We start from the raw sequence: 23,973 nt of genomic DNA, 5'->3' as shown, positions 1-23,973 counted from the left end.
CTATGCTGCAAATAATCCCACCATGGCCAATTTCAAGCTACCAATGTGATGTCACTAAACAGATTGGGAAGATAAGTGCAATAGCACATCATTATATGCTATTTCCACCCTATAGATAAAATAGATATCAATAATCTCAAGAGCATAATTACTAGTAAAATGCAGTAAATTAGGGAGTCATGAGTTTTGAGTATTTACTGTCTTTTTCTTTAACACAACTTATTTAAGTTTATACAATTTAATTTTTAATGATGGCTGTGTTTAACAACCAGCTGGCAAAATTCCTAACATTTTAACAATCAGCTCTTGAGAGCCATATGGGTCAACTCCAGCACCCGCTGGATTGATCCCATCTAACTGCGGATGGAGCCAAGCTCTGGCTTTCTCCTTCTCCCACTGTGTGCTGCCTCTAAAAGCTGCCCTATTATGCCACCTAATCTTAGATGTGACATGATGAGGGGATTTTGCACTTTGTACTTTGTGATAAATCTGAGACCTTCCCAACTCTTAATTTAATCTTCTAGGTAAACCAGTAGGTGAATCTACTAAGGAAAGAGATCCTATAAACGCAAAGAAAAAAGTGATTTCTATATGATCTGGGGCTTGGGGATTACCTTTACTTCCGATAACTCCACTAGTGCAGAACATTCAGACTTTCTCATCCCCAAATGGCAGAAATTACTGAAGGAATTTTTGTTTAAAGTCACCCCTGGTTAAGAGACCAAAAAAGTACAAAGGTGAAGCTCCGTGAATCTCACTGAAGACATTAGGCTGGCAGCAGCTGGGTCTCTAGAAGACTGGTACTCTTTCAACAAACACTTCATGCCAAGCTTGGAAAAAGAGAAAGAACTCTCAGCAGTAGTCAGAATCACAAAAATTATAGTATCGTTTATTTAGAAAGCAAAGACGATCAAGAGAAAGAATAAATTCAGCCATAACAGGAGAGCCATTAGGAGATAAATAAAGAAGCAAATAGACCAGACTGTGGAGCTGACTTTTTTGTTGTTACTTGTAGTATTATGTACTTTTCAAAAACCTGAACATTTAGAATCTCTGCATCATGTCTGTATCTGTAGGTAGCTCTGTAATATGGCAGGCAAAACTAAGACAATACACAATGTACATAGGTAGGGGCATATTACTTTTGTAGCTGGCAGAATCTGACAATAAATAAATGAATATAGCCTTCCAATTCCAACTGTGCTTTTAATCTTCTAGAAGTAGTAGGTGCAGGAAGGATTTACTAGTGTCCAAAAAAAAAAAAAAGCCTTTTGCCCTTAATTTAAATCATTGTTTTTCTAGGGAAATTTAATTTGGGGAAAAAAAATGTTTTTCTAATTAACTGGAAGACTGTGTGCTATGCAAACAATAAAGATTCTTGTTTGAAAGTAATGCATGCCCCTACTCCTAGAACTACCAAGGGAATTTAAAATAAAAAATGCAAGCAGCTCCAACCTAGTATTTTGCCAGAGCTAAACAGAATTCCCAGGTCCAGAGTTTTCACACGTCATTTCCCAATTTAAAACCCACAAGTGTTGAGTGGGGTCATGCTTCAGCAAGACACATCTTCTCATCTCTAGCAATGACTGTATTTGATCTTTTTCTGGGTTTCTCGGCACATCCCTCTCTCCCTCTTTCTTCTTCTTGTGCTATGGTTGGACCGAAAGGTTAGGAACTGCACAATTAGATGGATCAGGGGAAGATTTCATAATGCTCTGGTGCTGGGCTGGGCAGTCGAGCCAAATTCCATTCATTAGCTAAGGCGCCGGGGTGAGTGTGGCCAGTAAAAATGCTGTTTTGGTTCCATAGAAGTGCTGATAGGGAATAGGAAATAAACTTTTATTTTTGGGGTCCTTAGAGGCAGTATGGACAAGTGAGGAGTCTGGGATGCTGGGAATCTGGAAGCCAGGAATTAATCTCCATCTTAACTACTTACTGGGCAGCTCAAGCAACTTCCATTCTCTTTTGACCGTATTTTTTCTTTTCTAACACTGTTTTCTTATTCTTTAAGTACCAGCGCCAGATTTCTGTCTACCTTATTCTTCAAGCATTCCAAAGTCATGAATCAAGTATTCAATTCACCCAACATAAACTGAGCCACCTATACTGTGCTAGGTGTTGTGATAGATGCTTTGGAAACTGGTATTAATACAACTTGGTTCATGCTCTTAAAGAGCCTATAGACTAAAGAGGAGACAGATCTCTTAAATACAAAACAATAAAGCAAGTGCAATGTAAGAGACATATTAAAATTACTATGGGAAAGTTGGCAAAGGAGCTTCCCTTGGAAAGCCAAGAAGAGCTATGGAAAGGAAGGATCCTTGAACCAGGGGTTTGAATGAAGGGGTAGAAGATTTTGGGGAAGGAGAGCATATTAAAAGAGAAAACAGCATAAGCAACGGGTCTGAGGTCGAGTGACCAGTGAGGCTCAAGTGGAAAGCTTGGGTAGGGCCTGGGCAAGAGGCAAGACGCAAGAGGATAACTTTTACAGTCTGTCCTCCTGGTGTGTGAAGAGGATAAAACAACTCTAGACTTTGAGGCATTTGAGATTTGAGGGAGAACCTGGACAATAGCAGGTTTTAGATTTTTTTTTTTAATCAACTGAATAGAAATTAGACATTGCTGCAATGTTATCTCTTTATGCCTTTACTTTTGCACAGTCTTCACCTCTCAAAAAGCTGGCCTGAAGAGTGTTATCACTCTTCAGGGTTTGTTAATCACACAGTCCACACCATGAGGCTTGAAATTTACCTGCACTTTGCCTAAGTTCTCTGCTTGTGCACCCTAACACTTCCAGTTATGAATTTTCTACTCTTCCCACTGATTCTGGGACATTTCTCCTCACATCATAGACTTCAAATGACGAGGGGAAACCTTCAGGAGCTCTTCTTCCTCTTAAGCTTGGTCTGTGGTTTATATAGCTGCCATCAGGAAAATGGTGATGGTTCAGGTAGAAACTCTCTTGCCCAACTGCTCTACATTTCTAAAGCTTAGATAAAAATGAAATATTTGTTAAAATAACAGAACTTCACATTTAAAATATTCATAGCTATTTGATACAAATATAGTGAATCACAGTTTGAGCCAGAGCCAAATTTTAAGAAATACTAACACCTAGGTTTTTTCTGGTACCTTTCTTACTAATGTTCAACTGCTATGAGCCACTGCATGATTGAACCCTGCTTCTATTTCCCAGACCTAAGTAGAAACAGTTGCCCTGATCTTTATCTTAAAACTGTAAGTCTTATATCGTTTTAAACTTCATATACATGGCTCCAACCCTTCAGGGATTTAGAGCAGACTTATAAGTGATTTTTCTCATGGCTTTAATATTAAGTCTTTAAACTACCTACACATAACTTTCCAGAGAGACCATGCTAAGTTGCCTTCTTAGAATTCCCAGTTGGCTCTCAAAGTGATTCCGGCTCATTCTATTTCCAGAAGTGAGCAGAAGCTACTTTCTTTATGTCAAGAGTCCATCAACCCAAGGAAGTACACAGAGGGAAAAAAACTATAGGTTGCCCCAGAATAGACTGGCCATTCCAACATGGAGAATTTTTTTCCTTCCATGTAGATCTTCTCTTTCTCTAGACCCTTCCCCCTTTGAAACCTCGACATATTATAAGATCTAATTAGACTTAAATGCTTAAAACTTTCTATTAACTCCTAAAGAAGAACACACCTCCCTACAAACCTGTTTCTATTTGTTTTTTGTTGTTGTTGTTGCTTTTCAAGAAGCCAGGCCCTCTTTTCCACCTGAAACATGCTTTGTAGAACTATTTCAATAGAATATGACAGCTTTCATTCAAAAATAAATTGTTGTTTCTTCAGAAATTTTAAAGATTGCATCTTTGAGCAACATTTCTTTAATCATTTCTCAAATAATCTGGTCTTGTTCCCACTAATCCCTAGCTCTTCTTTTGGGATGTTACCCTGAATCCTTAGCCTGAAATCAGAAGCTCCTGATCCTCAGTCTTGGGCTTGGGGCTTCACCACATCAGTGAACCATGCATGTCTCAATGGCAACCAAAGATATTTTTGTTTCTAGAATTTTCCTATATTCTTTGTTCTTTCTAGATGTCCTTGCACATGTGCTACTAATTTTCATTTTGTTTGTGATAATTCCCTCAATGACTGCTCTTTTTTCTTTAGCTTAAAATAATATGCAACACTATTCTCTGATTACAAACCCTCTCTAATTTGACCTTAAGAAACTTGGCTTTTTCAAGAGCTAGTAGCTCATAGGCATAATAAAACATCTGGGGAAAAAATTATACATACATACCTATATATATATAACACATATATTAAAATACGTACATATATATGTTTTAGAATATGTATTTATAATAAGGTATAGGCTTGACTTGAGAGTAAACATATAACCTTAATCATTTGATTCTAATTAGATTTTACAATATGCCTAAGAGCTTCAAAGGGCAAGAGTCTGGAGAAGGAGAAGATTCACATGGAAGAAAAATATCTCCATGTTGGAAAACCAGTCTATTCTGGATGTATGTGTGTACATATGTATATGCATACAGTAAAACAAATATATATGTATTTGACTTGTACAATATTTAGTAAGCATTTTCTACGCACCAAGCACACAGATCCAAGTGTGGATCTAGAGGGGGAAAAAATGACTAACACTTTTCTTATTCTCAAATTTCTCACAATCTAACAAGAAAAAGAAGCATAATATATGTGTAATAAATCTTGTTTTTATATAAATTAAGGACTTTGGGAACACAGAAAAGATGTATTTAATTAATTATTCCTGAGGAATTTACAGCATTAGTAGGGTTTTGACAAGCAAAGGTTGGAAGACGAACACAAGACAGAGGCATAAAAATGCACAGAATAATACACAGGTAACAAGGACTTTGCTTTGGGAAATGGCAGGACATAAGGATAGTAGAGTAAGGCTGGGACTAGACTATGAAGGTCTTTGAATGCCTTGTTAAGGTTTCATTTTACTTTGGAAATCAACTGGACACTACGAAAAGATTTTATGAGGAGAAACTAAACAATTAGATCTGCATTTTAAAACTATAATTTGGGCTATAGTAAGAAGATTGTATATAAGGATAAGGAGATGAACAGAAAAATCAATTAGGAGAGTTTATCAATTAGGCCTACAAAAAATCAATTGCAGAGTTGATGCTCATGATTATAAGGGTCTGCTCTAGAATAGCTTCAGTGTGAGGGGGAGAGGGAAATTTATGGGAGACATTTAAAAATAGAACTTACTGGGTTTAGTAATCAACTGGTTGTGAGGAATTGGGGAAAAAGAGGATGCACTGAGTTTTGGGGTTGATTGACTGGATGTGTGGCAGTGCTAAATGAGCTAAAATTAAGAAAAAAAGAGGAGAAACATATTTCAGTAAGGAAAAGTACTTAATGGAGTACTTCCACTCAAGTGGAGTGGGGACACTCAGGTGGAAATTTACAGAAAGAAGTCAGAGCTCCAGAGAGAAGCTAAACCTTGAATTACAGTTTCAAGAGTCATTGTTGGAGCCATAAAAGTGGATAAGGTCACTAACTGGGACAAGCATGTGGAATGAAAAAGGAGCCAAACCCTCAAGGAACAACACATCAAAGGACAAAGAAAGGGAGGAACCAGGGAGAGCCTGAAAGGAGGGAATCAGGAGGTAGAAGAAGCAGAAGACAGGGTGCAACCGAAACCAAGGGGAAAGAAGGTTGCAAAGATTGGGGGAGGCCAAAGTGGCAGGATTTCCCAAGAAGAGGCTGTTGTGGATGATCAAAGCACTAGGAATTTTAGGAGAGCAATTTCAAGAGAGTGAGGATAGCAAGCTAGATTCCCAGGAGCATAATGAAGAGAAGCAGAAGATGCAAGGGCAGCAACTCTGAACAGAGGGATTGTGTGACTCTAGGGGAACAGCAGGATTTAGAGATGGTTTGGCTTAATTTTGAAGTATTTAAGTGTCATAGAGAATATAATTTAAATCTAAAGGCCCATAGCTTGTCATCATGAGGTTTAGAAATATGCAGCCCTTGTCTTCCATGTGACTGAAGCTCCTGCTTCATTTAGGATTGCCTCAAATCCTGCCGTGTGTAAACGGTCACTTAAGACACTTTTTACTGATGATGTACAATTTCTCTCTCCTGACCACGGTTTTTTCAACCAGTGGAAAATGTTATGAAAGAGCATGTCTCACAGTAAAATGGGGTGTTACAATTTGGGTGTTAAGATTTAACTGTGAATGAACACCCACTTTGGGGATGTCAGGTGTGTGGGGAGCACCAAAGAGATCAGCCACAAATCCCAAATTCTCCAGCTGAAAAGAAGCCTAATGAAAAAGCCTGGAAGACAATATCAGGGAGGAGAAGGAAAGCCAGGGGAGCAGCATACGAGACACTAAAGGAAGAGGGTGATTCCAGAAGGAAAAGGAGTCAAATTATGTGGAAGGAAATGAAAGGAGCCTTCTTCATTTGGGATGAGAATGCCCCTGCGAGCTTGAAGTAGCACTCTCAGTAAAATGGTGAAACAGAAACCAGACGTGGGGAACAAACAGAAGGTAATATCCTAATGAACCCTTCACTTCTCACATGAAGTAAATATCTTCTATATACAATGAACTTTTATATATAATGTGCCTGCGCATGTGTGTCTATATACATATATACATACATACACATTAAGGTATATTATTCACTGTTGGATGATTACTTTTTTTCCCCGCCTTTGTTTTAAAAGATAATGGTGAACTTGGAAACTGACTTATGCCGAGGAGAATTGTTAGATGTGCCAATATAGGGAAAAGCGGGTAAACGTACTGTTTTTGAGAGAGATTATATGCTAGAGTTTCTATGATGCTTCTTGGTAGATGACTATTCTCTCTCTCTTTCTTTCTTTTTCTCTTTCCCTCCCTCCCTCCCCCTCTTCCTCCCTCCCCTTTCCATCCAGTGGAATGGAGCATGTCTAAAGACTTTTGTCCTTTGGCTGGAGAAATCATCATGGAAAACCTGCAGACCCTGAGATGCACAATCACAGGACTTACAATGGTAAATACCAAATCCTCCTGTTAGACTTCCCATTCCCCTACTCCTGATGTTTGTGCTGGGATATTCATAGCAAATGCCTACTTTGGAAGCAACAGACAACGCCCAGTCCTCTGGCAACAACTGCCACTCGTTAAGCGTGATATGTCTGGTATCCATAATCTGAACCCCACAAAGGAGTGAGCAGACAGCATGAACCACTTTGTAAGCTGCCATGTTCTACAGAGATCAGAAAAAGACTGGCCTCATGCAAGCCTTGAAAGCTGCTGCTTTCTGGATCACAGTCTAATCTTCGGGGAGGGATCAAAGGCTCTATGAGATCCAATTTTGACTCCCTGTCTGATGGTAAAAATAATAGCTTCATCTAACCCTCATCTCCACAGCCTCAGTTGAGATCAGTCATCAATTGGAGTCACACAGTTTCCTGAGAGAAACCCTTTTCCCTTGATTAAAAAAAAAAAAAAAAATCTGTCCAAATGTGCTTTCACAAAAAAGAAACTATATATGGCGGCACTACATTTCCCAGTAACCTGAACCAATTTAAACTGTGAATGAAAAACTGGAACAGACTGTGCTTATTTGTTTAACCAATCTAAACTTAAATGTTAATTATTTATAGAACTATAAACCATATAAGCCGATGAAATGCAGAAAATAAAAACACCTAACAAATCAGTCCAGACTGGAACAAACCCTATATTTCCTCAAACAATTAAATGCAACAAAACTGGATCATCAAAATCTTCTTAATTGAAAAACATTTTAAGTAAACTTAAATTAAACCTGTATTTTTTTATCCAATTCAAATAATTAAAATCTTAGGACCTTCATATGTGAGAGGTAGAAGGAGAATTTTCTTGTTGTTTTTCTAAAAGCTTAGTCAATTAAAACAGTTACCTGTTAAAGCATAATCCTGAAGCCCAGAATTAAAAATCTGTGTTAGGTTGCACCTCTTCAAGTGTGAACCAGCTTATTCTAATAGAATTCTTGGTGGTTGGGTCACCATCACAGAATCTTAACTTTCAGTCTTACTTACACATCTACACCAGGGGCCAAAACCGTGGATTAGCAGAACAAACAAACCCCTGAATGGGTGGCCCCTAGAGATGCTATCATCATCTGATTCCCAACCCTATAGCTCACATGATGGAAGAGGGGCAGAGAGAACCCGAGGGAATTTCCTCTGCTTAAAAGAAAAAGTGATATGGTGATAAAAATGGAAAACTCTCCATAGAGAGTTTCTCTAATATTTGAACTAATTTTTACAGGGATTAAGTTTTTCCAGTTGGTCATCCAATGAGAGCAACACAGATACTATCCTAATCACATAAAAGCCTAGAAGTAGATTTACACTTCACAGAATCTCCATATCCTTGAGGTACCTAGAAACCCATTTTTAATGTTTTAAAAATTAAGTTTATAATATGGTAAGGCCATTACTATTAAATCCCTAGCAAAGGCTCTACAAAGATTGCTATTTTTTTTTAACTTCAAACACCACTTTACAGATTTTGCAAGCAATGCTTTAACAAGTGCTGACTTCTAAAACACCCCTTTGGGTTCATCAGAAAAAAAAAAAAAATTCCTCAAAGCAAAAATATAAAAGCATAAAACATTTTAAAATATTATAAGCAAACAAAAAACAACTCCTTAATTCTTTTTTTTTAAATTGAAGTATAGTTTATTTATAATGTTATATTAGTTTCCGGTGTAGAATGTAGTAATCCAATACTTTTATAGATTATACTCCCTTTAAAGTTATTAGAAAATATTGGCTATATTCCCTGTATTATACATTATATCTTTGTATCTTATTTATTTTTTACCTGGTGGTTTGTACCTCAGTTCTCTTCTCCTATCTTGCCCCTCCCCACTGGTAACCACTACTTTGTTCTCTACATCCGTGAGTCTATTTCTTTTTTGTTACATTCCCTAGTTTGTTTGTTTTATTTTTCAGACTCCACATATAAGTGATGTCATACAGTATTTGTCTTTGTCTGACTTATTTCACTGAACATAATAACCCTCCAGGCCCACCCATGTTGTTGCAAGTGGCAAAATTTCACTCTTTTTTATGGCTGAGTAATAATCCATTGTGTGTGTGTGTGTGTATAATCATATCTTCTTTATCCATTCATCTGTTAATGGACACTTAGTTTGCTTCCATACCTTGGCTGTTGTAAATTATGCTGCTATGAACATTGGGGTGCATATATCTTTCAAATTAGTGTTTTGTTTTCTTTGGATAAATACCCAGAAGTGGAATTGCTGGATCATACGGCAGTTCTAGTCTTATGTTTTTGAGGAGCCTCCATACAGCCACAACTTCTTAATTCTTAATGTCATAAAACATTAAAGCATATAAACCATTGTTTTAATAATGGTTTTAAAACTGAAGTAGCATCAAAGAATTAATTTTTAAAATGTTTGAACAACTGAGTAAAGGATATTTATTGCAGCATTATTTATTTAGCATATAATGTGGAAACAATCTAAATGTCCACTAATGAGGGATTGGTTAAATAAATGACTGTGTTTACCCAAAGTGAAGTAAACTACTAAAAGAATGAAGCAGATCTTTAATTATTAATCTGAAAAGATGTTCATTACAACTTGTCGATCTTGTAAAGCAAGTTGATCAGCTAGAAAAAGGTGATAGTAGTTGCCACTGGGGAGGAGAAAATAAGGAAAAAGAGGTAAGGGCGAGAAATTGCAGGTTTTGGTAAACCTTACAGAACTATGACTTAAAAATTGGTGTATAATGGTTTGGGGAAGGTCAGGAAAAGCAACTATGATATTCCAATTTTGAAAAAAGAAAGCACAAAGAAACTAAGAGGGCACCCCAAATATGTTTATTATCATGTAAAAACGTAATAGTCAAGAAAAGCTAGAAAGTTGAAGTATGGGTAGTGGGATGAACAAGTTCATCAGACACAGAATAAAGCTTTCTAGGGCAAAACTGACTAAATAAAACTCCCAACGCATCAATCTCTCTATTTCGATACTTTGCAGGGCCAACAGTATTTTGTTCAAGTCTCGGCTTATAACATGAAAGGATGGGGACCTGCTCAGACCACGACACCAGCGTGTGCCTCTCCTTCTAGTAGGTGGTGGCTGTGACCTCTCTCAAGCCTGGCCAGACTCCAACTCCAGTTCCATCCTCAGGATGCCATTGCCATTCCCTCTCCCCACTGCTTGGGACTAATAAGACCTCCTCAGAGTAGCATCTGGCCACATAACGAATAATTCCTCTGCAGAAATGTTCCCCTGGGAGGCAACTCAGTGGAGTGAAAGAAGAGGGAATTTGGAACCAGCAAGACTGAATTTGATAGCCATTATACCTTTTATTAGCTGTGTGGCTTTCAAAATTTACTGTAAGTCTCTGAGTCTCAATTCAACATCTGTAGAATGGGTCCGATCATACCCTTCACAGGGCTTTTGTGGAGATGTACTGAAACGGCACAGTAGGAGTGGCTGGCCCAGAGTACATGCAGTCCATTTCAGACCTCACCTCCCCTTCCTCACCAGAAGTCTAGCAAATTTTACTTACATTCTGTCAGAAGAAAAGCTTTCTTATTAACAGGCACTCTGATACACTCTGCCACAAATAGAAATCTATAATATTTATAATGGTGGCTGAAAAACCCAGCAAAGCCCCTTCTCATTATTTTAAACTTAATAATTTATGTCTGGTGTATTTGGTAATTCTCCGTTAACCAGAAAATTTAATTAACAGGAAGAACATCTCCAGACATACTACATGATAGATTTTTCTGCATAATGAACCTATTGTTCTGAATTATATTTTATTTTAAAAATCTTCACTAATGGGATCATTTAAAATGGTATCATACACTTCTTGTGAAAGTGCAAACTGCTCCATCCTTTGTGGAACACAATGTACCATATTATATCAGCTGCTATAAGAACATTCATTTCTTTTTACCCTATAATTATACATCTAAGAATCTAACCGAAAGAAACAGATGCAGACACACAATCATGAACAAATATGTGCACGGCAGCCATATATTGATATAGTGAAATATCATGTGTGGGGGGGAGAACAAATATCCAATATTAACTCTGTGGTTGAATAAAGTATGATATACTTTAATAAAGTATGATATATAGATCCATACTACAGAATAAAATGCAACCCTTAAAAATGGTGTCTTAAGAAACGATTCACTGTATAGAAGAAATTCTTATAAGTTTTATGTAAACAAACACCATAATTTTTTTCATATAACATTTAAACTGTGAACTTGACTATAATTAGGTAGGTGTGTCTGCATATAACTATTAAAATTTAACAGCAGATATTTGGGTTATGAGATTATGGGCTCTTTAGTTTCCTATTTTATATATTCTTGTATTTTTCGAGTATTATAATAACCCTTTGCCCAGGAAAAGCCATGAGTCGGGTGGTATATTATGGGCTTTCACATTCAGTGTCTCACTGAATCCTGCCAACAGCCACTGTTCCCATCTTGTGGGTAAGCATCTTCATTATCATCTGTATCACTATCAACACCAGAGCTAACGTTTATAAAACTCACTAAATGCTGCATGTTAATCTAAGAACTTTACACAGATTACTCAATCTTCATAACAAACCTGTTGAGGTGATTTTTATTATTTTACTGATGAGGGAACTATTAATATTGAGGTACATACACACATACATACAGCCCAACAACAGAAAATTAGCAAGCACTGAAGTCAGGTCCAAACCCCATGTTCCTTGCTCTTAACCACTATGCTGTCCTCCTCCTCTATTAATAAGGGAAATTAGGATTCAGAGAGGGTGTTGCCTTGCCTGGGGTCACAACTTTGGTAACACGGCTGAGCCAGGATTCAAGTCTGAACTAGTCAAGACTCTGCTGTGTTAGCTAATGCCCTGCTATCAGGCAGACAATCAGACTAAAAGCCAGCCAACCATTCCTGACTACTGCCTCTGGTGGATTCAGATAGCTAAATCAGGCCATACAGAGCCTTGGACCACAAATACCAGGGATCTCTAAGACTCCTAAGTCCCCTAGCATTTGATGATTTAAATATTCCAGTCTTACTTGGACATCTTTCTTACTGAAGACTTACCAGAAACACATGCGGGGAATATTGGAAGATTAAGATACTTAGGGAACCCATCTCATTCTACGGGGGTAAAAAGAGTATGTATTTTTGGAGATGGAGGGATAGAAGGGATAGAAAAGCAAAGAAAAAAACAAAAAAACAATTAGACCTGAAGGTGGGTCAGAGGAAAACCCACTCCAAACGCAGACCCCATGCAAATTCTGATCTGCATGATGTATTTACTTATAAACACCAGATGTCCCAGTTCTATAAACTTCAAATTCTATTCAGACACTCTCCCTCAGAGCCCATTTGAAGAGCTCTCTCCAGAATGAAAAGAACAGTTGTCCAGGGCTGGGAAGAGTTACTTATTACTTGGTAATTAACATAGCGAATGGCAACACTTTCTAAAACAGCACATTTGATTAGTAGGGGTATCTGGCAAAGAACTGAAATCCAAACATGTCATTACAGTCGCTGCAGACATGCCATGTCACTTGGAAAGAACAATATAAAAACACTCTGGTTCTATTTATAAACAGAGTATGACATTGTGATGTAACATATATCAGTATTCAGATATTTACTAGAAGACAATGTATTCTAACATGACAGAATAATTGGAAATTTGGTAATATGTTCCAGTAAGCTATAAAACTTTTTAAAATATTTTTACAAAAGGCCTGAATGTGTTTTTATAGACTTATGTTATATGGTATGGTACATAATAAGAGAAAAGGACCCAGACAGGCTTGTCTGAGTTACGATCAGGAAAGCCCTGATATCACCAGTGAATGTAAGCTCTGCATTGCGTTGCAATTGAAGTGTCTCATTACCAGAACAGTGAGCAGTATTATGTGGCATGATCTGCTCTTTTCCTACCACACTAAGTTTATTCCTGTCAGGCTCCTGATTTCTTAATATATTTTCAATTTTCTCCCTCATCCCTAAAGTCTCCTATTTTATGTAGTCATCAGAACCTTCCAAACATCTATGAGAAAGACTCATTCTTTCCAAAAACCTTGGCATCATGTCCAGTGCTCACTCGGGCTGCAATTTAGCATTAGCAATTTTCTAATGTATCATAAAGTCATCAGCTCAAGCTCACCTCTGATGTAATAGGCCTCAGCTGAAAGAGCCAGGTCCACTTCATCTCCCCCTGCATTGATGGCAGTATTAACACTCATTAGAATGTATTAGCATGTTCAGGGCCATATAGTAATTGTCCCCCAGGAGTCTTACTCAAGCCAACAACATTGCTCATCTTATCTGAGTACTTCAGATACATTCATCCAACTAAGGAAACGAACTCATAATGGCCTTTGGGAATTCATGAGAGCAATGTTTATTCTCACTGTGTCCAGATACCAGGGAAACTATAGATAGTCCAAGGGCCACTTGGAGTTCGTTCCCTCAAACATTTCCAAATTTCCCATAGCCCATCCTACGTGAACACCATCATGCTTCTAGTCACAATGCCTCACCAACATTTAATGAGCATCTCCAATGTGCCCAGAATGGTGCTTTACTTGCAGTATTTCTTTGAAACCACAAATAACCTAAAAAGAGACTCAAAAGCTCACTTTACAGAGAAAAAACCTGAAGCAAAGAGAAATTAAGTCACAGTTTCTGCCAACAAAGAACAGAGTCCACAGAAAGCACCTATGCCAATTCCCTGTCTCCAGAGTTGACCACAACTAAGCCACACCACGCAGACTCCAACCAAACTCTGACCCTCCTTCTCAAAAGAAAACAAAAACAAAAACATGTCCATGGTATAAGGAAATGAGCACTAGACGGAGGGTCATGAGTCTATGTTACAGTCCTGGCTGTGCCACCACCACCACGAAGCTGAAAAATTTAGAACTGGAATGGTTATCTCTGGGCCTCAGCCTTCTAAGAGGTAAAATGAAGAAGGGTACATGGGGGAAGGGGGGAAGGAGGAGGTATTAGAAAATCTCTGAGGCCTTCCTCTCCAAAGGGAATTATCTGCTAAGGTAAGAAATGATGTCTCCATACTCACCACTCAGGAAGTTAACTTTCCATCAATGACTTCCCTTCTTTTTAAGTTATTATTTACATAAGGCTTTCCACATAACATTGCACTGGATAGCTAATATACCTCTCATTTAATCCTCACAAAAATCCTGCAAGATAGATACTATACTCTTTTTTCATACTACAGAGTAGAGGCCCTGTCAGTGTAAGTAACTTGTTTTACTGACACTGAGCTAGGAATCAGAAGAACCAGGGCTCAGACCCAGGTTTACCTGACTCCAGAACCTGCATTCTTTCTAACTATGTTGTACTACTCGGCCTTGGATGGACCAATGTGGAATGTTTTTGCCTGACTTTAACTGTCATGGCATCTGCTTAAGTTTCTAAACAAGGGAGACTCCATATTTTAAAGTAACTCTAGGTGGAGGGAATTTGAAACTTGTTCAGTTAGAATTTAAGCCTCAAATATACTTGTGAACTAACTGGCTTTTCTCGAAAAGAATGTCTAGCAATTTTAGAGAAAGCATTTCAACCAAGAAGCACTTAAAGTTGTTGCTTTTGAAAGATCCAGAAAGTAAAACCAGGGGAAAGAGAATAGGGATGGACTATGAAATGACTGACCTGCCGGAAAAAAAAATCTAGAGTTGGAGACAGCAGAATTATAATCTTGACATTAGTCCCGTACGGGTTATTACTCTTGATATCATTATAGCCAAATGGAATGAAAATAGAAGGGGGAGAAAAATCTCAGTGGGTATTGCAATTTAAATTTTGCCATGTAAGCTAATACTGTATATTTAAAGACTGAGCAGACAGGGTGGTTGGTGGCTCCGAGTATGTGCAGGAGTTGCCGTGCCAGCTAACCAAAGCAGACATTCATTAGAGCAAAATGTAGATTTCCATTTCTTGGCATCTGACATGGGCTCTTTCCTTGGAAAGAAATGTCAATTTGGCCAAAAGTGTCAAACCTACAATAAAAGCATTGGGACCGTGGATTTCATCTAGTCTGCACATTCCCACCCCTTTCTTTCCTACTGTGGAAATCCAGTGGCGACTTGGGGTGCTGAGTGGAGAGGTGACAGGGGAACTGATTAGGACACAGACGCTGAAAAGGAGGGTAAGGAGCTGGGGGAGGGGAAGATGGACTCCCAAATTCTCTATTTTCTTTTGGCTTTCAATTACCATTTTCTCTTGCCTTAAAACTGCCCAACACAAGAAACCAACCACAATTACTGTTTTGCACAGGGCCTGAAAAATGGCAGCTTCCAAACCCTTGGTAATGCCTGCTAGCTGTGCAAGTACTGGGTGCTTATCCACACAGTCTGTGGGTAGTATGGGCAAAATTCAGCTCCCGAGGCAGTGCAGGGAAGAGGCCTCCCCTACTTGAAAATTTTACTCTGTTTGTTTCTTTTGTTCAATAGACTGGAAAGACTATGACGACAGAGCGCCCAGACACAAGGGACAGAGTGAAGTTTTGGAAGGTCTGCTGCAGCAGGTCCGAGCCCTTCATCAGCATTATAGTTGCCGGGGTAAGGATAAAAATCTGTGCTGGGCCATCGACTGAGGTCTTGGTGGCGCCGGTAATTTTAGCAGTTTCCTAACTGGGTCATACCTTCTCATTCATCAGGGAGGGAGAGAGGTATTAATATTTGTACATCTGGAATCACTTTACAGCACTATCTTACTTTAACCCTTCAGAAGAGACTTCCCTCTCCCTTCCTTCCCTTCCTCTTTCTTTCGCACCCTCACTCCATAGGAACAGTTTGAAAACAAGCACAGGAAAAATTGCAGCTGCCATTAGTTCCCTTCCCTTTAAATTGTACCTTCACAAAACTTCTCAGTGTGCTGAGTCTTCGGGATATTCACCCTCAAACTTTTCACCTGCAAAAAAAATTCTGTGAACATCCCTGAGGAAGCACAACCAACTGTAACAGCAACAATAATATTAAACTTTTGTGTACATTTATTATAAAATTTACATACAATTCACATCCAATATCTCTTCTTCATCCTCATTTTGGCAATTATCACTGAGGCTAAGTGACTTGACCAAGGTCACAATGCCAAGAAGAGACAGAATCAAGATACCAACGTAGGTTTTCTGTCTCCAAGCCAGTCTTCCTGCCACACCTCGTTTTTGTCTCCCACCCTTACATCAGGACAGGGCACTGGATTTTAATCTCACCCTGAATTTTAATATTCCCCTATACTACTGCTCAAGAGAAAGTAGAGCATACGTTCTCTAGACCTAGCCAACTACACCCAGAAAATCTCTGAGAAGCTTTAAAAAGATTATTTTCTACTTGGGCTGTTCAAATGGGACAGGGTCAGGTTTCTGATCTGTGTAATGATTCGTGGAGCAGGCACTTAGGTTTATTTGGAGAATTAAAGTTCCATAAAGTTTTCATTTTCCATGCTCCTTCACCCATCACATCTCTAACTGCATTGTACTCTCTAGATTCAGGGCACTACAGGACCAGCTAGGTTAATAATCTATGGTTGAAACTAAGAAATGTTAAATGAGTTTTGACTAGGTATAAAGAAATCATACTTAGCATTAGCAAAAAGTTGTTCCCAATTGCTGTATAGCTATGACAAAAGAGCCCTTCAGAAATGTTGGCTATAGCTAGAAATGAGGGCAAGTGTTTGCAAGAAAATAATGTTCTAATGAGTGGTTGGTTCATTAGGAGATGTAAATATGCATGGAAGAGGCTTAAGAAGGAAACCCAAGTGGGATTTCATTCTCGGATCTCTAGGAAAACTTTATCCAGACCAGGGCCTTCAACATTCTACACCGACCAAAGTACACTCAGTTCTCAGTTATCTAGGGCCCATTTAACCAGGACAGGCATTATCTAGGCTCCTTTCTCTTCTTCCCCCTCTCCATCTTTTCCCTGCCCATTGGTTCCTGCATGGCAGGCAAAAATAATGAAGCGATTGGATAGATTATTCTCTGCAATTCATAAGCCACTTTGTGTTTGGTCTTTATCAGAGGGGGAAAGCTAAAACTACTCATGAGAATGAGGGATTATTTTTTATATTATCTGAGGATGTAGATGTTCTCCCCATTACTACTGGATTACATTCCAACAATCAAGAAATGATTGTCTAGACAGCCCAATTATTTCTATGGTTGCCATCCAACTTTTATCATGTACCTATTTTCACCCCACAGGGATGTAAATATACACACAGTATCAAGAAAGATTTAAGTAAGGCATAAGGTAGAACTTCCCAAAAGGGAGGAATATTTTTATATTGAAATGTACTTTGGACATTTAAACAGTACCCAAAGTGTGTTCCACATAAGAGTGGTTCTATAAGATGCTCAGCTGAAAAAGGGTCTCTAGTCAAGTATATTTGGAATTGTTACATTATATATCCCTCTCTTGGAAATGTAAAATAGACATTAAAATATTAAAGACTCTAATAAAAAGAAATTTTGAATTTGGTTAAGCAAGCATTTTCCAAACTTACCTGGCCACTGTAAAACATTTTTTACAGAATTAGTGTTCCAAGGCACAAACTTTGGGGAACACTGACCTATAATATGCCAGGATAAAAGAAATGACCTTCTGAGATGATACAACATAAATCTCTCTAAATCTAAAAGGATAAATTAAGGATAATTAGGTACTGCATACAGAAAACTACAAAATTGTTATTTAAAATAAACTATATTGATACTACATGGTTTACAAATTTTATAATTAGAAAAAACAATTATTTCAAACCCCAATTCACCCACTTAATGTGGGTACTTAAGAAAAGCACTTAACTTCTCTGAGCCATAGCTTCCCTATCAGAAAATAACCTGCATAATAATATGTATCTTTCAGGACTGTTACAAGAATTAAATTAGATAATGTATTAAACTCATCTGGCATGAGTAGGCACTTTTCAAACTCTAGCTCATTTTTTTTCATTGTTCTTCCAAATGAAGAATGAGGTGCTCTCCATCCTCAGCATTTTATATGTCCTAGAATTAAAATGTAATCATTGACTCCATTGTAATGAGCCTGGAGTACTCAATAAATACACAGCATATTCTAAATGCAGAACTAATAATAAAACATCTCTTCTCCTACCAAAGCCCTGCATGGGAAATACCAAAACCCACATTAATTTCTCTATTTTTGGCTAAAGAACTGGCCACAGCTAATTCGCATCTTTAGTACTGGGATGGAAATTCAATGGAGATGTTGAGTGGCCTTTATTGTCCACAGGGTTGATGCCCTGACATACATAATGAATCATAAAGAAGTCAACTGTGTTCACTAAAGCAGTCCCCTACAGGAGTGAATTTCAATTATCATCCAGTTTTTCAATTGGCAAACATTAATTGAAACACTGTCTCCTATGTGTTAGGTGCTAGACATACCAGTATGAATAGCATAAGCTCTCTATGCTCCAAGCACTTAAAAGCTAAAGATCTGCTGCATTCAGAGTCCAGAAAACCAACCATTGCTCCAGAGCCCTGAACTAAGCAGAGACAGAATAGAAGCCACAGTGGTTCTTAAGAGAAAAGTGAGTTTAGACCTTGTATCAGTCAAGATAGGCTATATCATGCTGTAGTATCCAAATGACCCCCAAAATATTTATTTCTCCCACATGCTATAGGTCTACCACTGGTTGGCTGAGGGCTGGCTGTCCTTCTGTCTTGTCATGATCCTCTTTCTAGAAATATATTTCAGCACCCATGGGAGAAGGAAAAGAGACTCTTGAAGGTCTCATATGGACAAGACTTTATCATTTACACTCAAAATTCATTGGTAAAACTGGTCACATGGCCCCAACCCAACCACAAGAGCTCCAAAAGTACAATTGTATTGTACCATATGCCCAAACTGGAGGAGACCTGGAATATTTGACATTTTCATGGGTCCCTTTCCCAACTGGTAGTAGCATTTCTCATTTTTCTCTTTTTTTAGTCTAATTTTTTTAGTTGAGTTTTCATTTTTATTTAAGTTATATGTGACTATACTCTGAAGCCAGATTATGTGGGTTCAAATACAGGCTAGACATTTACAAATCTGCATGACCTTAATAAGCAGGTTGCCAGCTTCTCTATACCTCACTTTGCTCACCTGTAAAATGCAGATAAGAATTATATAAACCTGTCAGCCATTTGAGGACTGAATTACTTAAAATAAGTAAAGCACTACGAAGAACTTTATTATGAACGAAAAAACAATTTCTCCCATCCTCCATTTTCTATTCCCTAGAGGCTCAATTATTTTGATATTTTCTCCATATCTCTAAATAACAGGCTTATATTGCTAATTCATGATTTTTTAAAAAATATACAAAGTAGAATTGGTCCTTCACTAAAATGATTTGTATGTTAAAAAAATATATACATATAGTTATTATCTAAGGAAGATGATTATTTCTCTCTTTTTTATCCCTCCACCCTCTTATATGCACATGTAATTCCTACTCCCTCATCCTCCTAATATAGTCATTTTAATAAGATCAATATTTATTGCTAACATTATAATGATCATATAAAGTTTATGATTATTTTCCTTTCCTGGATAACTTGTTTCCTCTGTAGATAATAATCAACTTTTATTATGTGTTTTTTTTATTTTTCCATGTGGTTATAACCAATTAATCCCCAAGCTCTTCTCCAGTTCTATCAATTTTCTCTCAATACAATCAGATACATAAGTATTGTTTCAAATGGCATCTTCTTAAAGAAACCTCTCATAGAGCTCTCTGACCTGCTCCAATCTAGCCTGGTTACTGGCTGCCTCTATGTCTATTACTTACTGGCACCCTAGGATCTCCTTTCACCACCACGTTGAGGACTCTTCTTGCCACTCTCCAATACTGGATTTCTTCTTTTTTGTTTACCATCTCTTCCTTTTTCTGGGGTTTGTCTGCCATTGGTGGAGCCTTTCCTCTAGTAGCTTCCTGTCAGGATACTTGGGAGCTAATTTTTGGATACATTAAGTGTCTGAAGATGTATTTATTCTATTTAATATTTATTTAGGATAAATAAGTATAGAAGTGGATAAGTATAGTATTCCCAATTGAAATAATTTTCCTTCATATTTTGAAGGTGTTGCTTCATTGCCTTCAAGCTTTCAGTGCTGAAAAGTCTGATACCATTCTGATTCCAGAAGTTTTATATGAAATCTACTTTTTCCTACCCTGGAAGGTTTTAAGTTTTCTTTTTACCTTCAGTATTCTAAAATTTCACTGTTATGTACCTTCATGTGGCTCTATTTTTGTCTGTTGTGCTGCACATTTGGCAAGCTCTTTCAATACAGAAACTTACAGCCTTCAAGTATGGGGTATTTTCTTAAATTATTTCTTTAGTTATTTCTTCCCCTCCTTTTGCTCTGCTCTCTCCTATGAGAACTCTTATTCAGATACTGAACCTCATGCACTAGCCGTTTAGTTTTATTTTCCCCCCCTCCTACTTTCCATCCTCATGTCTCTTTGCTCCACTTTCTTGCAGATTTCCCCAATTTTATTTTCTATTTGGTTTTTCAGACTTTGATAAGATATTTTTAATTCCCAATGCTCTCTATTGTTCTCTGAGTACTTCTCTTACAGACCCTTATCTTTTTTACAAGGATGCAATGTCTTTGCTTGTCTCTCAGGCTATTAATGATAGGCTTTGTTTCATTTTATGTTTTCTTTTCTCAACATGGTCTCCCCTCTAAATTGCTTTTGTTTGTTTTTGGCCTGTGTTTTTTCTGTTACATGCTTTTCAAACTGCCTAGTGATCCTTGGATGTGTACTCAGATTTAAAAGAAGAGAACACAATAGCTGCTGGGAAGCTCTGAGCACATGGATAGGGCTCTTTACTTACACAGATCACTGTAGGGTGACCTGGCATGGCCTTATCTTTAGGAAAGCAATAAAGCCAATGTCAGAATCTTTAGGTGTATTCTTATGCTAATCAGAGTCTCCAGAGATGCTTCTTCCAGTGTTCTGCCTGGAGAATATAAATTTGAGTACCACTGCTCCAAGAGTCCAGTGGGGAAATATTCTGTATGGAAACTTTCATTTAATCCACCTGTTTTGAGTACATACCACTCCCTCCCTCCATTTTTTAACCATACACCATATCTTTCACTCTAAAGATCTCTGTTTTTATGCTTTCCAGGGAATACGCTACTAGCTTTCTTCTAGAGTGGGGAAAGGGTAGGAGAGGATATCTAGAAGTCTAACTACTTTTTAAACAGATTTCAACAAAACCCCCTGATTTTAGCTCCACATGCACCACTCTTCCAGCAGTATATGGTGCCCATGGGGTGAGTCAGGTTACTTCTCAGCTTTCTCAGGTCTGCTAAATCCATCTGTCCATCTGCTTTCTAGCTACCAAAATTCACTTGCTTTTGTCTCCTTTCCCATCTCTTTGTCTTTATAGATTTATGTCACTTCCTCTTTTTTAAATCTCTTTACTCTGCTTTTAGTAAGATTTTGGGAGATAGTAGTATGTGATAAATATGTTCAATATGCTGCCTTTAATCAGAAGTCCCAGCAGCATTATTTTCAAGTAGAATATAACCAGCAAAATACATGTTCAACTTAGAAAAAAATGCTTTTGCTTTGTTCTGCCAGGAGTAACCATTACCAACACAAGCTTGAAGCTGGCATGAATGCTTGTGTCAGTCAGCTCATTCCCAACTGCTCCTATAGGATCATAGGCAGAGCCACACTGGGCCTCAGCCATGGGCCATCCGCCCAGGTTTCCATGTCAACAGCAGTGATATGGACCATGTTCTCATCCCCAGTAACATGTCTGTCAGGAGTTTGGTGATGACCCCAATAACCTCAGCTTCCCTTCATTAATTACATTTAAGACGAGAATTAAATCAGTGATCATCTAGTTCAGCTCTAGGGAGCACAGTTTGCAAAGACTGCTACAGGAAATCTACTACTTTTATCAGTGAGAGCTCCAGTTGTAAATAAAAGAGCTAAACAGAAGCAATGGATGATTTGTTCATCACTGTAACCATAGAACCTAACATATAGTAGCGTACCAATAAATATTTATTCAGTGAACAAATGTTTGTTTTTCTGGGTACTGCCTTTTTTATCTTGGACAATCCACTTAACCTCTCTGTCTCAGTTTCTTCTTCTGAATAATGAGGATAATCATACCTATGCCTACAACTATTTTTGTAAGCCAACATACACACTGGAAAAAAACTACCCCAGAATGCTAGCAGTGGTTCTACTAATGTGGCAGGATGATATGTGTGGGATTTTGTTCTTTTTTTCTATGCTCCAGACTTCCTGCAATGTGCCTATATTAATTTTATAATGAAAAAAAAATTTAATGGAATATGCAGACTAACAAGGAGAGCTTTGCCAACATTGAAAAGTGTGTGACTATTAAAAGGCAATGGGAGCTGGGGACAAAAGTTGATCCCATTTCTTTTTATCCCACCTCATAATAAATAAGGAGAATATAAACAAAACACTTAAGTGACTTCACCTGGAGTTATAAATGTTACTCATTTCCAACATTTTTGAGGAGCTGTGCATTCATTAACTACTGGCATCTCAAGATACAAAAGCGTCTTGACGGAATGAATGGGCTGAATCCCTACATGAAACTGAGTAAAAGTGACACTGAGGGGACAGGAGACAGAAAGGCAAAAAGATGGGAAGAAGGCACTGAGAGTGTTGTTCTTCCAGTGGAATTTACACTGTATTTTTTTTTTTCTGTGTTCCAGAAAGTTCAAAATTACAAACCACGGGCCGCAAGCAGTCAGTCTCTAGGAGCCTGAGACACCTATTCCATTCCTCAAACAAGTTCGTGAAGACCTTGAAACGGTGGGTCCTATATAGTTTTTCCAGGAAGTCTTAGCTTCTCAGGAATCTGCTGCTTTTGGTCTGAGTGGAAACTTGGTAGAAATTTCTTTTTTTTATTATTAAAAGAATGCAAAATTCACTTTTCTTCTGAAAATTTGGACAAGATAGCCAATAAATTTGTGGTATTTAAGAATATGCTCATAGGTATATTTTAAATTATCTTTTATCATGTCCAAAAATATTTTTTCCATGATCCAGGCTTGGAGGAGAAGATGATTGAGGACAATTTTTATTTTGCTTCTTCTTTTTAGGGGACTCTACATAGCTGTTATATTTTATTACAAAGACAATATGTTAGTCACCAATGAAGATCAAATACCGATTGTTGAAATAGATGACTCTCACACCAGTTCCATTACACAAGATTTTCTGTGGTTCACAAAGGTATCCTGAGTTCTAATTTTATTCTTCCCCACTTTGCACCAACAGTCTGTGCATAAATCTCTGAAACTTTAGTTGAGGGGTTGAGGGGTCTCCAGTGATCAAAATATTGGGGTGGGAGTAAATTATCTCAAAGGTCTCTTTCAGCCCTGATTTGCCCTATGTCATTAAAAATGCCAAAATAGTATCTACACTACATTTTCAAAACAAAGAAGCTTCTATCCTGTCAGATTGTGTCTCCACTATTCTGAGTTATGGGATCATTTGGCAAAGACTAAAATGTGAATCTGATTGTTTCATTAACATTCAGATCTTTTTCCAATTGGACAGAGATCAAAAAGTTGTTTTGCATGTATCTGAAAATGGACTGGAGAACAAACATCAAGGGTCAGGTTTCCTTCTCCCTACGTTGCTTTGATGCCACAACCTAAATCATGTACTGGCTTGGACGATGATATGACCTCGTGACTTCTTTTGCAGCTGTCTTGTATGTGGGAAGATATAAGGTGGTTGAGGCAAAGCACACCTATCTCCATGTCCTCATCCACAGTACTACAAACTCGGCAGAAGATGCTTGCAGCAACAGCCCAGTTACAGGTGAGGGGCCAGGTTTCAACCCAGACCGCCAAGGAAATTTTAGAAAAACAT

General features: G+C 37.9%; 1 protein-coding gene across 1 annotated transcript in view; it reads left to right on the top strand.

The window, feature by feature from the left end:
* Positions 1-23,973, top strand: part of ANKFN1 (ankyrin repeat and fibronectin type III domain containing 1) — a 268,161-nt gene that overhangs the window by 190,215 nt on the left and 53,973 nt on the right. The window contains exons 7-12 of the mRNA XM_028164966.2: positions 6,932-7,029; positions 10,039-10,129; positions 15,525-15,632; positions 22,806-22,905; positions 23,196-23,328; positions 23,806-23,922. Of these exons, the coding sequence (XP_028020767.2) occupies positions 6,932-7,029; positions 10,039-10,129; positions 15,525-15,632; positions 22,806-22,905; positions 23,196-23,328; positions 23,806-23,922 (647 nt within the window). The remainder of the gene's footprint in view (positions 1-6,931; positions 7,030-10,038; positions 10,130-15,524; positions 15,633-22,805; positions 22,906-23,195; positions 23,329-23,805; positions 23,923-23,973) is intronic.

The sequence above is a fragment of the Balaenoptera acutorostrata genome, chromosome 20 (genome assembly GCF_949987535.1).
Source record: "Balaenoptera acutorostrata chromosome 20, mBalAcu1.1, whole genome shotgun sequence".
In the NCBI taxonomy this organism is placed as follows: Eukaryota; Metazoa; Chordata; class Mammalia; order Artiodactyla; family Balaenopteridae; genus Balaenoptera; species Balaenoptera acutorostrata.
This window is presented reverse-complemented; position numbering and strand designations above follow the sequence as displayed.